Source organism: Ursus arctos, unplaced genomic scaffold (assembly GCF_023065955.2).
Source record: "Ursus arctos isolate Adak ecotype North America unplaced genomic scaffold, UrsArc2.0 scaffold_22, whole genome shotgun sequence".
In the NCBI taxonomy this organism is placed as follows: domain Eukaryota; kingdom Metazoa; phylum Chordata; class Mammalia; order Carnivora; family Ursidae; genus Ursus; species Ursus arctos.
The window spans coordinates 56,746,656-56,763,007 of NW_026622897.1; the positions used below are offsets into that span (position 1 = coordinate 56,746,656).

Consider the following 16,352-nt stretch of genomic DNA (forward strand, 5'->3'; position numbering starts at 1 on the left):
AAAAAGCACGTAATAGGATTCATCAAGTAGGCCTATTAAAAACCAATAAAATTGGAATACATATATATTATTGAAATCTTGGAAGTTTACCCAGAGATCTAGCAGCCAACCATTGTTCTAGCAGATGAAATATTAATGCCACTTCTGTTTCAAAAACAAGATTTGAAAGTTCACTTTTACTTTTAATCTTTCATAGTCCAATAAATTAAATAAAGTAAAATGAAATACATTGTGGGAATAGTAGGGAAAAGTTATCATTCACCTATTTTTACTTATATATGCTAAACACATATAAAATCCAAAAATAAAAATCTTTTATAATTCATATGATAATTTGGTAAAATATATATAAATGCAAGATGGAAATGTTTGTCTCAATCAAACATTATGTATGTGGAAATAGAAATAGGGAAATATTTTATTTATAAGAGCAACAAAATCATACATTCTAAAACTATAGAAATAAATTAAACCCGAATAAGTTTATTGAAAATATTTTAAAGTGTTAATAAGTGAAACATCTATCATATATTCTTGGATGTGAATGCTTATCATCATAAATGTTGATTCTCTTACATTTAATCTATAAAAATAATGTAATTCTTGTTTGGATTCCAAAGCTCTTGTTTGTTTTATGAGAGGGGAATCACTTTATACCATATGAACTAAGTCAGACTATGAGGCTACACTAATAGATCAATGATATGTGATTGTATACATGACATATATTACAATCCATGAAAAGGTCTGTAAAACGATGTACACACACGTTGAATGCCATCAGATGTTTCGGTCTTCTCGTTTATCTGCTGTGTTGCTGTTTAACTCCTAGAGTTTCCTCAGTTATTGGGGTATAGAAGTAGTGGGGAAATTAACAAATACAAAACAACCACCAAGACACACTTGGAAGGTTGGGACAAGACCTAGATCCTGGCCTCTCTATGCCATGGATCTGTAGTGTAAGAGTGGAGAGACCACTCACTGCCAACCTCTGGAACCTGTAAGCTTTCCTTAATGTCCACATGCACGCTTGCAAGGACAGTGGGCATCCATGTATATGTGCTTAAGTATACCCGAGTCACCATTTCATGCATGGTGAACTGAGTTCTTGTCATGGAAACCTTAGTACCAGGTAGCCTTGAGCCACCAAATGTGGAGGGGCCTCCTCCTCATTGAGCCCAACCCACCTTCTTGGACTGTAACCTCTTGAGTATTCTCTCTCGAATCTCCTTCATCTTGACACTATAGAGAATCGGGTTTATCAGTGGAGGAAGCAGGAAGTGGACATAGGAGAAAAGAGTATGGGCAGGCTGAGGTACTGGTACCCTGAGACGGTCAATGAGGGCCAGGAGGATCATGGGCACATAGAAGAGGAGCACAGCAGAGAGGTGGGCAGCACAGGTTTGAGCAGCCTTCCAGCGATCCTCGCTGGATCCCAAACCTTGCAACACCCTGCCAATTACGCCATAGGAGAAGAAAATCAGCAGGGGTTCTAATCCCATAGCTGACAGAACCACCAAGAGGCTGTAGGCTGCACTCCAAGCTCCTGGGCAGGCCAAATGGGCTATATCTGGGTGCAGGCAGTAAGAATGGGTCAGAATCTGGGGGTGGCAGTAGGGCATGTGGGCAAGGAGGAATGGCAGGGGCAGGTGGAGATCCAGGCATCAGAAAGCAATAGCCACACCAATCTTGCCAAGGGCATCATTGGTGAGGAGCGTTGGGTAGTGGAGAGGGCGGCAGATGGCTAGTGCTTAATCTAAGGCCATGGCGAGCAAAACAGAGGACTCCATGACAGAAAAGACGTGGACAAAGAACATCTGTAGGAGGCAAGCTGAGGCAGGGACGAACGCCAGCAAAGGCAAGACCCAGCAGGGTGGGCATCAGGGCCGTGGCCAAGCCAACATCAGATACACTCAGCAGGAAGAGGAAGAAGTACATTGGGCGGTGCAAGGTGGGATCCAGGGCAATGACCCAGAGGATAGTACCGTTGCCCAGGGCAGAGAGAAGGTAGATGGTGATGAGTGGTATCGTCCACCAGGAGGGTACAGCTGACAGACCTGGCATGCCCACCAACAAGAAGGTGGGGGCCATTGAAGTGTTATCAGGGGCTGCCTGCATGGGGAATGTTGACATAGCTTGGATCCCACTTTGAACTCTGGAACCTGAAATCTGATTGGAAAGACTTACTTACTATTTTTTTTTTTTAAAGATTTTATTTATTTATTTGACAGAGATAGAGACAGCCAGCGAGAGAGGGAACACAAGCAGGGAGAGTGGGAGAGGAAGAAGCAGGCCCATAGCGGAAGAGCCTGATGTGGGGCTCGATCCCACAACGCTGGGATCACGCCCTGAGCCGAAGGCAGACGCCCAACCGCTGTGCCACCCAGGCGCCCCTTACTTACTATTTTGACACCTTTGCATGATGCTATCTAAAACAGCCTGCCTCCCCCTTCCCCAGTCCCCGCACACACACGCTTACACATTCCCTCCCTTCCCGGCATACACGCACATTCTACTCTCTATGCCATGCTCATCTCTGGTCTTGGCAGTTTTTCTAAAGCTGTCCTTAAATCTGTTCCTCTCCCTAAATTGTCTCCCCACTTTCCTTTAACCTTGCCTTTTCTTGAAGCTTTTCACAAACTCATGTCCCACCATCAATGGCAAACACCTGCGAGGGGGTCTATACTCCTATAAATACCGTTTCAGCTCCCCTCACCCCCAGACATTCTGACTTCCGTGCTGCCTCAACACACTCACATTTCAGGGGACTTTAAGTGGTCTCATTAAAGTCACCAAATACCCCTTGAGTACTAAAGCAAGGGGCACTCATATTTCCCAAACCAATGTATTTTTCAATGACCTGTGGCTGTTATAAATCCAGTTTCTCCTTTTCTTCTTAACTCTACCTGGTAGAAGTTAACTGCTCAGTTCCCCTTGCTGCGTCCTGCCCAAGGTACATCTTGGCATTTTTGAGGGATCTTTATTTGGGTCTCTTCTTTTTCTTCAGTGGTCTTATGTACTCTCGTGACATTAACTAAATTCTGTAAACTGATGAATCACAAATATATCCCCCTAGATCATTGTATATTCATCTCACCCTGGAAATCTCTACTCTTATGTCCCATTTATTTTTATGTTATTTTATTTTATTTGAGAGAGAGAGAGAGAGAAAGAAAGCACGGGCAGGGGGAGGGGACAAGGGAGAGGGAGAAACAGACTGCCTGCTGAGAAGGGAGCCTGAAATGGGACTTATCCCAGTACTCTTGGATTATAATCTGAGCTGAAGGCAGATGCTTAACCAACTGAGCCACTCAGGTGCCCCTGTCCCATTTATTTTAAACTCAAATAATACAGAAGAGATCTTCACAAATACATCTTAAAACCTCTTCCAGTTTCCTCAGTTAGGAGACAGTGGTAGGAAAATTGCAACAACGACACAAGAAAAAAAGCAAAAAGGTAACATACCTGATTCCCTAAGTCAGTTGGTAATATCACCACTCACCAGTTTCCCAAAATAAAAGCCCCACAATTAACCTCACTTCACATATAATGTCCAAATAGTTTTTCTACTTTCAACAAGAAGGACTGAACACACACTATAGTCTTATCTCCTTCCCTCAGTCAAATGTCCAAAAAAGTTAGAACTGAAGTTCTAGTCAAAAGGACTATGAAATTGTGGTATGGGGTAAAGAAAAACAAAGACATGCTAAATTATGTTCTTAGGGGAATAATGTAGACGTAAATTAAATCTAAATACTTATTACAAAATTCTCAATGTATATATCCTAAAAATATCAAGTTAAATATTATAAAAATAAATGTTAAACTTTCAAAGTATAAGGGAAAGTAAATGAAACAAAGATCTTAATCATCTAACAGAAAGCATTAAGAAAGGAATGAAGAGGGGCGCCTTGGTGGCTCAGTTGGTTAAGCACCTGAATCTCGAGTTTGGCTCAGGTCACAATCTCAGTCAGGGTTGTGAGATGGAGTCCCCTGTAGGCTCTGAGCTGGGAGTGGAGCCTGCTTAAGGTTTCTCTCTCCCTGTGCCTTGCCCCTTTTCCCCCTCTTAAAAAAATGGAATGGATAGGAACAGATAACTCAACTGTAGCATGATTGAGTGAGAGGGTTGAAAAACCCTGCCCTGAAAAGCAACTGCAAAACTAGTAAATCTCTCAATAATACCATGTTAACATAATGGAAAGCCATCAGAAACATCAGCCCATTCATGAAAGCTATAGAACTTTGGGAAATAAGTCCCACGTTATTGGCATTCTGGGCTGGAGCTGCCCTCCATATCCCCACTGCCTCCAGTCCTGTCAGCAGTGGTAACACAGGGACAGCTGACAGCTTTGTTCCACTGCCTGAGCTGGCTTCTTTGATTTGGAGCTTGTAGGTCAGTGTGGTGATGTTGGTGGCAGGCCAGTGGGGAGGCCCGAGGCTCTACTAGCTTGAGGTTGTGACCATCTTTGGGGTGAGCCATGGATCAGCGGACTAGCTGGGTATTTCATAGGGAGTTCTAGTGAACTGGCAGATGGATTTCCAGCCATAACATCAGTTACAAAGTAAAGGACTAAACACTCCTCACAAAAAGTAGACACTGTTAGGATAAAGAAAGCAAGGAATAGCTATACTCTGCACATTGGAGTCATATTGTAGTTGCCAAGGTATATAAGTTGAGAGTAAAAAGATGGGAAAACATATACCATAGAAACAACAACTAGATAGCTAGAGTGGCTCCCCAGTATCAGACAAAAAGGCTTAAAGGCAGGAAATATTATGAGACAGAGATATTTCATAATGAAATGAGGAGAAATATCAGAAAGATAGACATGTATAAATGCACATGGAATAACACTAGATTCCTAAAGTACATGAAAGAAAACTGACAAAATTAAAATAAGAAATAAATGATTCAACATTATCAGTTGGAGATTTCGATATCCCCTTCTCATTAATGAGACAATGAGACAGAAAAACAGCAAAGAAACAGAAATCTTGAACAACATTATGAATCAAAAATGACATTTATAGAATACACAACATTGTGACAAAATTAGCCTCAATAAACTTTAAAACACTAAATCATACAAAGTATGTTTCTGGGTACAATGGGACTAATTTAGAGATCTCTAATAGTAAGGAACATGGACTTTAAGCAACACACTTTTAAATAATCAATGGGTTAAAGAAGAGGTAGCCAGGGAAATTAAAAACTATTTTGAATTACATAAAATAGAAAACAGAACATACCCAAACTATCATGTACACTTAGAGGAGTGCTTTGAGAGAGATTTATACATTGGTATGCCTAGATTGGAAAAGAAGGTCTCAAATCAATCACCTGAGCTTGTACCTTAAAACGAAGAACAGTCAAAACCCAAAGTAGGTACAGGTAATGTAATAGGTAAGGATCAATAAAATGGAAAATTGAAAACAACAGAGAAAATCCATGAAACCAAAATTTGTTCTTTGAAAAGATAAACAAAATTGAAATAATACTAAATCACCAAAAATAATAAATCACCAAAAATAATAATAAATTACCAAATAAATAATAATAAATTACCAAACTGACTCAAGGAGAAATAGGAACTCTGAACAGACCTATAGTAATAAAGAAATGCAATTACTAATTTAAAATGTTTCTTCAAAGAAGCCCCAGGCTCAGATGGCTTCATTGATGAATTACATCAAAAATCAGCATAAGAACTAATATTAAATGTTTTTCAAGAGTTTTTTTTTTTTTAAATAGGGGAGAGTTTTTAAAAATCCAACTCATTCTAGTCCCCATGGTGGAATTAGTGATTTTATGAGGAGGTGAAGGACCAGAGCTCTCTCTGCCAGATGAGGATAGAGTAAGAAGTTGTCCTTCTGTGAGATAAGAAAAGGCTTCTGACCAGGAATCAATTCGCTGGAATCTAAAATTTGGACACCCCAGACTTCAGACTCTGAGGAATAAATCTATGTTGTTAAAAGTACATATATAAAAAATCCAACTCATGCTAGGATTATAGTGTGTCCTTGATTCTAAAGCTAGACAAAGACATCACAGAAAACTATAGATACATATCTCTGCAGTGAAGAGACATACAAAGTATTAAGGTAATAGCAAATAAAATTCAACAACATCTATAAAGAATTATGTACTTTGATAAAGTGCGATTTATCTCATAATAAGGGCATCTGTGAATAAACCTACAGCTAACATCATACTTGCCTTTAAGATTTAGAAATAGGAAAAGTTATCTGCTTTTGCCACTTGTATTCAACATTATAGTGAGGATTCTAGGTAATGCATGAAAGAAAACAAATTAAAATGCCCACTTCGGCAAGGAAGTTATAAAATGATTGTTATTCACAGAGGGCATGAACCTATATGTAGAAAATTCTAAGGAATCCATAAAAAATAGTCCAAAAATTAATCAGTGAGTTTCACAGGGTCGCTGGATATGAAGTCAAGATACAAATATCAATTGTATGTTTATAAATAGCTGTGAACAATCTGAGAATAAAATTAAGAAAATTTTATTCACAATAGCATCAAAAATTTTTAAATAGGAATAAATTTAACAGAAGATTGGCTATTGTACACTGAAAACTATGAAACAATGCTGAGAGAAATTAAAGAAGCTCCAAAAAAATGGAGAGTCCTTCCACATTTATGGATTAGAAGACTCAAGATAGTCGATATAGTTAAAATATTTATGAATACAGAATATTTCGGTATCTCTCAAGTATCCCCCAAATTACCAGTAGTTTCAACAATATCCCTAACAAAGGGCCAGAGGCTTTCTGTAGAAACTGATAAGCTGTTCCTAAAATTTATATGGAAATGCTATGGAACTAGAAGAGCCAAAATGATTTGGGAAGAGAAAAAAGAAGGTTGGGAAGTTACACTACCCAACTTCAAAACTTACAGTCAAGACAGGACATAAAGACAAACATACAGACCTATGAAATAAGATAGCCTGGAAATGAGCTCATGTATATATGTCTACTGATCTTCAGTGAGGATGACAGGAATATGCAGGGAGGAGTGGAAGGTCTCCTTAAAAACTGGGGCTGGAAAAGCTGATATCCATATGCAAAATAATTAAATTGTGCTTGTATCTTATACCGTACATAAAAATCAATTTAAAATGACTTAAAGATTTAAACATAAGACATGGAACTCTAGAAGCATTTCTCAAGTGATAAGAGCCATTAGGTGTCTTTTGTTATGTTAATGAGGTGACCTTTGGACCACCCTCCCACCCACTCCAGGGATCAGGGCTGGTCGCCCCAGGTTGCCCCACAACCACCCTGGTGATTAAAGAGTTGAAGTTTTCAGTTCCACCCAGACCTCCCAGGATGGATTGAGGGGCAGGAGGCTGAACTAGTTGCCCATGGCCAACGACTTAAGCAGTCAATCATGGGTATGTAATAGAGGCTCCATAAAAACCCCAGGAGGACAAGGTTCCCTGAGATTCTGCATTGGTGAACAACATAAGGAGACTGGGAGCATAGCACAATGGAGAGGGCATAGAAGTTCCATGCCCTTTCCCAATCCCTTGCCCTAGGCATTTCTTCTATCTGGCTGTGCCTGAGTTAGATCCTTACAATAAACTGGTATTCTCCTAAGTGAAATGCTTCCCTGACTTCTGTGTGTTTCCTTAGCATATTAATCAAACCCCAGGAGTGGGTCACGGGAACCTCTGATTTATAGCCACTATGTTAGAAGCATAGGGAACACTGTGTTCTTGTGATTGGTATCTCAAGTGGGGTGGGAGGTACATTCTTGTAAGACTGAACTCTTAGTTGTGGAATCTGATGTTATCTCCAGAATTGTGGGGTACACTGCTAATGTCCTGAGAATTGCTTGTTGGTGTGGTATACCCCCATACACAACTGGGATTTGATCTCGGATTAGGATTAGCGTTTTAGAGGGAGAGAGAGAGACAGAGACAGAGAAAGAGGGAGACGTAACTTCAGAGTCATGCCCATCCTTCTTGTGTTTCTTGTTGGACTGGGGATACCCCTGGACCTTGAGGCCTCTGTCTAGCCTGTCCCCAGGATTTTGCAGGGGTGAGAGTGGGGGAAGGTCTTAGTCTTGTCGCAGGAAAAGAATTCAAGGACTGAGCTGACACAGTGGTTGAGTGGTGTTGATGAGGGAATAGAAGGCTGGCTGAAGACAAAGCAGAAGCTGACACCCTGTAACACCTCCACCCCCCCCCATGTATGCAACATTCCTCAGCACTCCTGGCTGCCCTAAAACTAAGGAAAGGACCTGAAGCTCATTGATAGGGACAGGGTGATAGTGTAAACAGCCTTGGCTTGACAATAAGCGGGGCCTCCGATATCCTGCGAGTCTTCTTTGACGTGTGAAGGTATCTGCAGCTCATTGATAAGGACACAGTGATAGTGTGGACAGCCTTGGCTTGAAGATGGTGGAGCCTCCAATGTCCTGCGAGTCTTTTTTGAAATATGAAAGGGCTTTCTCAGCCTCCCTTTTTCCTTACCTCCCCCAACCCCATAGTATATAATCAGTCACCCCTCACAACTGCATCGCAGCTCTTTCTGCCCAAGGGTCCTGTCCCCGTGCTTTAATAAACAATTTTGCACCAAAGACGCCTCAAGAATTCATTATTGGTCATCGTCTCCAGAATCCACCCCACTGAAACTCACCTATATTCTACGACTTCATCAGTGTTAAGTGAAGAGCTTGTGAAAGAGAGAGCACACTGCGGAGCTGTGAAAGTGGGAAGCTCAAGGGACAGCTGTGCAACTTAGGGTTTTGGCATCTGTCTTTTATTGACAGCTGTTGACTAGGGAGTGGAATATTTATTTCTTGGGAAGGGGATTTCTGGAAGAGCAAGGCTTAGTGCCTTTTCTCCCTTACTTGGTCAGGGTCTCTGGCCTTCTTATCTTGGGCCTGTCTGGTTTCATCTGGCTTCTTGTGGAGTGCTGCCAAGACAGGCCCCTGACTTTTCCAGTAGCTGGCCATGATTTCTCCTTTGGGGGCCTCTAGGTATCCTGCGAAAGCCTAACTAACTGCCTACTCTAACTTGGGGAAGAGTGGAGACTTACCCAATCACTCCCGGAAGAAAGGCAAGAGCTGGGAGAAAATCCCAGGTCTCCTGACTTTGTGTAGTGCTTCTGTCACTCCTTTGCTACTTCTAGGGAACTCTTAGGCCTAATTTCTGGGAAATTCAGGGCAAGGGATGCTGCCTCAGGGCTAGTTTCTTCAGTAGCTTCTCCTTGAAGCATTGCTATTACCAGTGAGTCAGTAACCCAATACTGCAGTTTAGATTCATGTGTTTATGTGCCTTATGAAAGTGAGAGCTCCCAGAGAACCCCTAAAATGGTTTATATGAAATGGTTTTTTTAGAATCCTACATGAGACCTTTTCAGAATGCAGTATTCATCATTCCCTTGTTTGTTCATTTAACAAATATTGAAGCGTTGCCCCATTGCAGACTGCTGAGTGTTGGGCATGCAACAGTAAGAATGATTTGGCGTCTGTCCTCAAGAAAACTCAAGCAGTTGGAAGACAATAAAAACGTAGCTGTTGAGGAGTAGTAAGACGGAAGACACACAGAAAAGTCACTATTGAAAAGTTACTGAATGATTAAAACAATGAATGAATGACTGCCTCTCCCATGTGGATTCCAGAAAACTGGCGTGAACACTAAGGCCACCAACCCACCTGAGCCAGAGTCTATACTGTCCCATGCTGGACATCTCCATTCCTTTTCCAGAGCCACGTTTTCTCTACCTTCAAAGATCTTTCCTTTCTGATGTCTGGCTTGCCCATTCCTGCTGCACTCCCTGTGTTGTTTTACTGCTCTGTTCCTGGTGGTAAGAGGACCACTACTGCAGATCAGGTTAGGACACCCATGGAGCCCTTTCTACTCCACTCAGGAAGCCACTTGAAATGGGGAGCCTGTTGCACAGGTATCCAGACTCTATCCCCTCGCCTCTACCATGAATCCTCTTTTAAACATGAGAGGTTTAAAATGAAGCTGCCACATTCAAGAAATGGGCACAGATTTCTTTTTAAATCTTCCCCTAGGGTGTAGTTTTGTACAACTCCAGGGGCATCAATAATATGGATTATCATGTAAATTCCTCTTTACAGTTGTATAATCCATAGCTCTTTATTTGTAAGCCTAAGACCTATAGCTGATTTCTTAGAAAGGGTCAATTCCTACCTTGGAGATCTGTTTTTCAATTTCTTAGCTTGTTTTTTCCCCTCCACCCCCATTTTTTGGCTCTTCTATATATGCTGGCTCCTAAATATACCCCAGGATGTTACTTAGATTATGTGGTTTCTGTTTCCTCATATACAAAATGGAACCAGATAATTATACCTACGTGTACATAGGCACCTGCGGGGATCAAAGCCCTGTAAGAAATATCAGGCTAGTATTTGGAGGGCTTCCAGAAACTAGTGAATCCTACGTCTTTCTGCTATGGTCTATACCTAAGATAGATACTTGAATATGGGAGCCCAAAGACTAAGACTCCAGGTTTACCTGGGATCGGGAGGAGGTGAAGGCTCTGCGAAGTGAGGCATCATACCTCCTTGGCCCTTTCTTCTTTCTCTGACCGTGGGAGTTTTAGCCTCAAAAGCTAGACAGGACTAGTCAGTGACTTCAGGAGTGGCAGACTGAGAATCAATAGTCAACACACCATCAGATCATCAGGGTATAAAAGAGTGACAATAGCAGATTGTAGCAGGTGCTGTGAGAGCTTGGAGGAGAGGTATGTAGCATGAACTATGAACTTGTAATGTACATAACCACAGCAACAAATGCAGTACTGGCTCATAGTAAGTGATGAAGAAATGCTTGTTGAATTTTGGTGTAAAATGTCATCGTACTAATAACAAGGTGTTTCGCTCTGTGCAGAATACACAATACTGATGATATATTATTCTCCTCTTGAAGTTTCTCCAGAATTGAGGCCAGACGGCATAGATGGGCTCTGAGTAATGTTCAAAATCCAGGAGAAGCTGACCTGCTTTTGTTCAGTGCTGCCTGGCCTCTCCTAGTCAGTAGGTCACCTAGAGGTGTGTGCTCCCCAAGAGAAGAGAAGAGATGACTCTGCCCATCTCACAAATGGGAAATCCGATCCCTCACTCAAAGGACACCCTTGAGAATTTTTGGAAATGAATACGGAGATGCTGAAATTACTTACAGATGTGATGTCCTGGACCCACTGTCCACTGGTTCTTCAGGTTGGAATGGAGGCAATCATCTATTTCCACTGATTCAGAATATTTAAGGCTACTTCTAATCAGGACAGAGCTGCACGGCCTAAGGAATGAATTTTCCTATTGAAGCTGGGATTGTAGGTATCCAGTGTGCTTGTTTTGCTCATTTCTTACTAACTAGGTTCTCTGATTGCCAGTCTCTCTTGTTCTCCATGCTATTCCCATCTTCTTACAGAACGTTTGGGACAACATAATCGCCCAATCGGTATTTCTTGACTCGACATTTGAAATATTCCAAATAGTTTATATTTGTTAATAAAAAGAAGTGTATAAGGGACGAATTGTTTTTCATATATCAAATTTATCTTCTTTGACAAACAACATCCTTCAGAGTTTCCATGGGAATAATGAAATGAGGCCCTAGGACTGAAAAGTTTAGTGTCCCATTTGGCAGGATGGAGGCCAAAATGGACCTGCACATGTCATCCTGTGGTGAGCAGTGGAATTGTTGTGATGGTCATACCAGCCCCATGTAAACATTTAACCATTCATTCCTGTAAGTAGTTTTTTGTCGTGAGCCTGGTTTGGAGATAGAATAGTGTATGCCTGTGCTATACTTTTATGGAAGTTATATTCCAGACAGAGGAACAGATGGTGAAGAAGTAATTTAAATAATTACACATTGTGTTAAGAGAGGGAGGAAATCAAATAGTTGTGTTGGTTAAGAAACATGTCACTGATAAGGAGTGTATTCATTGAAACCTAAGGGATGTTGAGAGGAGCGTAGAGTGTTCTAGAAAATAACAACTGAGTGAAGTGGGAAGAATTAGAGCAAAGCTCTAGAGAGATAACAAGTGGATATGTTTGGAAGAAGGCTAGAAGGGCTGAAGCAAGGGAAAAAGGTAACAATTAGTATGGTAACAATACCTCAATGGGTACATTGAAAAAATAGAGTATACTGCTCAGAATTAACAGGAAATGACCTACTTATCATACATGCAACAGTAAGGCTGAATCTGAAAAACTTTATACTGAATGAAAGACACGGGACTCAAAAGAATGTATTATTTATTCTTTTATTTACAAAAGCGGCAGTGAGAGAAAAATTAATCTGTAGTGAAAGACATCAGCTCAGGGTTTTCCTGGCTGGGGTGGAGAGGGGGTGATTGACCCCAGAGAGACACGAGAACCTTTTATGAAGTGAGGGAAATGTTCTGTGTCTGAATCAGGCTGGTAGCTACAGAGGCATGCATGTGTCAGAACTCTTCAAAGTGTGGGTTAAAATATTTACATTTTATTGTCACAAGTTATACAGCAACAAAGCTTATTTTAAGAGAAAAAAAGAGGGACTCACAATCATTAACTGATTTGCTGAGAACAGGATCAGGATCCCTTTGCATCTCTAATATTTGGAAATCTTGAAAATGCTCCTTCAGAGTAGCCATTCATTTCTGGGGACACTTTTAGGCTCCTCTAGCTGTTTCTCCTGGGAGAAGCAAACATGTTCCCGATTAACTCTTCAAGCACCTCCATCTGATGTTGGTTTTAGTAACATAAGAGCCTGAGTTCTAGAATCTTCTTCACTGTTGGCTTTGAGAGGAGAGTGGTGAAGGAGGATAAATACACAGATGCAGTAAATGTGATAGATGGTTTTGCCTTGTTTGTGGTGATGCTATCACGTGTGTATGCATATGTCCAAAGTCATCAAAATGCATACATCAAACATATGCACCTTTTTGTGTAAGTACGCCCCAATAAAGTGAAAAAATCAGAAAGTATATAGTTTTCTAAAAGAGCTTAACGTTTTAATTGAAAAGGAAATTAAATTTTGGCAAATCCTCAAAGTTCTAGTGACTTTCTCACTACCTTTAATCATACAATATAACTATCTTCAGAAGAGAATCTCCTTTTCCACTTTTTTTCCAAAACTTCTTCATTGTGCAATCCATTGCCATCAGGGAACAGGCAATTTCTGGAAGGAGAGACCAACACTCACCCTACCAAATGCTCCCTGTTACCAGTCTCAAAATGTTGTGGTTCTGGCAGCAATTTTCATGGAGATTTTCAAGCTTTTCTAGAACTTGCTGTATTCTGGAGTCCTTCATCCTCTATGACTGCCTACTCCATTTCCCTAGGCTTTGGCATTGAATTAACCTTTTTGTACACTTCTGTTCTTGTTTGAATTTGTTTTTTCTCATACTGAAGTTACTTCCTCAATGAAGGATAATTTTTAAAAATACATGAAAGTGCAAAAAGAAAATTAAAATACCACAAGTCTCAGTATTGAGTTGCAATTTATTATCATTTAGATGTACTCCCAGAATCTTTTTCTATGCCTATGTATCTCTTTTTAGAATTGGTATCATCCTTATGGGCAGACGTTCTTTTTCTTTTTTCCATACTATTATGTATTGATCATTTTCACATCTTTACATGTTCTTTGCAAATACACTAGTTAAATGATACATGATAATCAATTGCTCATTCTTCATATAGATCAAGACATGTATTTTCCTGGTTTTGGTTTTATAAATAATGAATCTATGCATGTCTTTGTACTTTTCCCCCACAAATTCTATTTTAATAAAGAGATTCCAAGATAGAAAAATGCATGTATTTTATAATTATTTTGGTGGAAAATTCTAATGTCCTTTTTAACAAGGTATAGCAACTTAGACTTGTCCTGGCAGGGTAAAAATCATTTTCAACTTAGTGGTCTGTGGAAGATGGCATTCTGTTCAAATCTTCACTGATTTGAATGGTGGACATACTTTTTACTCTTTCCTTATGATGAGAAACATTGGTCAAATCAGGATTTATGATCAGTCACATCTCTTAGAGATCTCTTGTTCTGGACATGTTGAAAATTGTCCCTTTTTTTCTGTAGGGTTGCTAACCTCTGGGCCTTTTGTTCCCAAGACATGACTTTTTTATTATGTTAAGTTAGCCAGCATATACTACATCATAAGTTTTGTTGTAGTGTTCAGCGATTCATTAGTTGCATATAACACCCAGTGCTCATAGCAACATGTGCGCTCCTTAATACCAGCTCACGGCTACCCCATCCCCTCACCCCCCTCCCTTCTGTAACCTTCAGTTCTATAACACAGAGTCCAGATTCTCTCATGGTTGTCTCCCTCTCTATTTCTTCCTATTCAGTTTTCCTCCTTTCCCCTGTGGTCCTCCACTCTATTCCTTATGTTCCATATATGAGTGAAACCATATGGTAACTTTTGATGCTTTACTTATTTCACTTAGCATAATCCACTACAGTTCCATCCATGTCGATGCAATGGTGGGTATTCATCCATTCTGATGCCTGAGTAATATTCTATTTTATATATGGACCGCATCTTTATCCATTTGAATCACAGAGATGACATTATGCTAATATGCTATGATCCCACATCAGTGGGGCAGTGGGGCTGGTTGTGACCCTTGGCTCAGGGATCTTTTCCACAACATCCTTGAATAACCCTGTCCCTGATCTGCTTGGTTCTAACTCCATAGATGATGGGGTTGAGCATGGGAGGTACCAGTAGATAGAAATTAGCGAACATGATATGTACCACTCGGGGCACATGACGTCCAAAGCGGTGGGTGAGGAAGGTAAAGAGGGCTGGGATATAAAAAGCCAAGATGACACAGATATGGGAAGCACATGTGCCAAAAGCCTTGAGCCAGGCTTCATCAGAGGGCAACCTCAGAACAGTTCTCAGAATCATCACATAGGATATACTGATGACAATGATATCAAAGCCAACCACAAAGAAGGCCCCAGAGAGCCCATATGCACGATTGACTCTAGTATCTGCACACACCAGCTTCAGCACAGCCATGTGCTCACAGTATGACTGGGGAATGACGTGGTTGTGGCAGAAGGGCATCCCGGAGACCATGAAGCAGAAAGGACTCACCCACAGCAACCCTCTCATCATCACAGCCGCTCCCAGTTTCCCCACGATAGCTGGGGTCAGGATAGTAGAGTGGTGAAGTGGGAAGCAGATAGCCACATAACGGTCCAAGGCCATAGCCATGAGTAGCCCAGACTCCACAGAAGAAAAGGCGTGGATGAAGAACACCTGGATGAGGCAGGCATGGTATTCAATCTCATGAGCATGAAACCAGAGTATAGCCAGCATTTTAGGTTGGGTGGAAGAGGAGAGGGTCAGATCAGTGATAGCCAGCATGGCTAGAAAGAGGTACATGGGCTCATGCAGAGTGTGGTCAGTTCGGACTATATGAAGGACAATGATATTGCCAACTATAGCCACAAGATACATGGCACAGAGAGGAAAGGCAATCCAAAAGTGGTAATTCTCAAGTCCTGGGATCCCAAGTAGGATGAAGAATAGAGGATGTGAAGAGGTATTTCCTGAGGCCAGCATCACAGAAAGGTTAACTTGTTCGCCATTGTAATCTACTCTCTGTAGGTGATAATAATCAAATAAGTAATTGTTACTATTTTTTACATTTTGAAAGGTTCAACTGAATAATAGGGCAATTGGGCTTAACAGTAAACTGGAAGAATTTCAACTGTTTTAATAAATAGATTTTTGCACATAAAGTGATGTTACTCTTTATTCTTCATTCATATTTATGTCATTCAAAATGGAATCAAAGCATACTAGCTGCAAGTGTGATTTTTGTTGAAGAATCAATATTTTCCTTGAAAGTAGAATCTGCTAAGGGAAAACTATCCTGACAAATAATGTCAGTAATAGTCATTCTTGCCCTCCTATCCTTCAGAACTAACTGACTTGTTTAACCTTTCCCATAGGTTCTTTCCAGCCCTTCGTTTAAGCCACTTGGGCAGCTTTTCAGGGTAGGAAGCCAGTTTGGAAAACACTTTGGCTTAAAGGCTAATAGCAAGGTATGTAGTGATGTTGAGTTAGCTTTGCCTCTAGGAGTAACAGGAGAATTTGGGCTGGAGGATAACGGACTGATGATTGTACACCTGTAATTAAAGCTATTATCTTTAGTGAATGTCCTCCTAGGTTAGAGATCAGCAAACTTTTTTCTGTAACAGGTCAGATTATACATATTTTAGGCTTTGTGGGCTATACATCCTCTGTTGCACTACTCAGTTTCGCCCCTGTAACCTGAGAGCAGCCACAGTCAATACAGAAATGTGTGAGTGTGGCTGAATGCCAATACA

The 16,352-nt window shown here is 40.8% G+C and overlaps 1 protein-coding gene and 1 pseudogene across 1 annotated transcript; both read right to left on the bottom strand.

The window, feature by feature from the left end:
* Positions 1–1,169: 1,169 nt before the first annotated feature.
* Positions 1,170–2,133, bottom strand: LOC130544606 (olfactory receptor 51S1-like; annotated as a pseudogene).
* A 12,504-nt stretch (positions 2,134–14,637) lies between these two features.
* On the bottom strand, positions 14,638–15,591 carry LOC125282482 (olfactory receptor 52R1-like). The gene has a single exon (XM_048217352.1). The coding sequence runs from the start codon at positions 15,580–15,582 to the stop codon at positions 14,638–14,640; it is 945 nt and encodes a 314-aa protein (XP_048073309.1). The 5' UTR covers positions 15,583–15,591.
* Between the last annotated feature and the right edge of the window lie 761 nt (positions 15,592–16,352).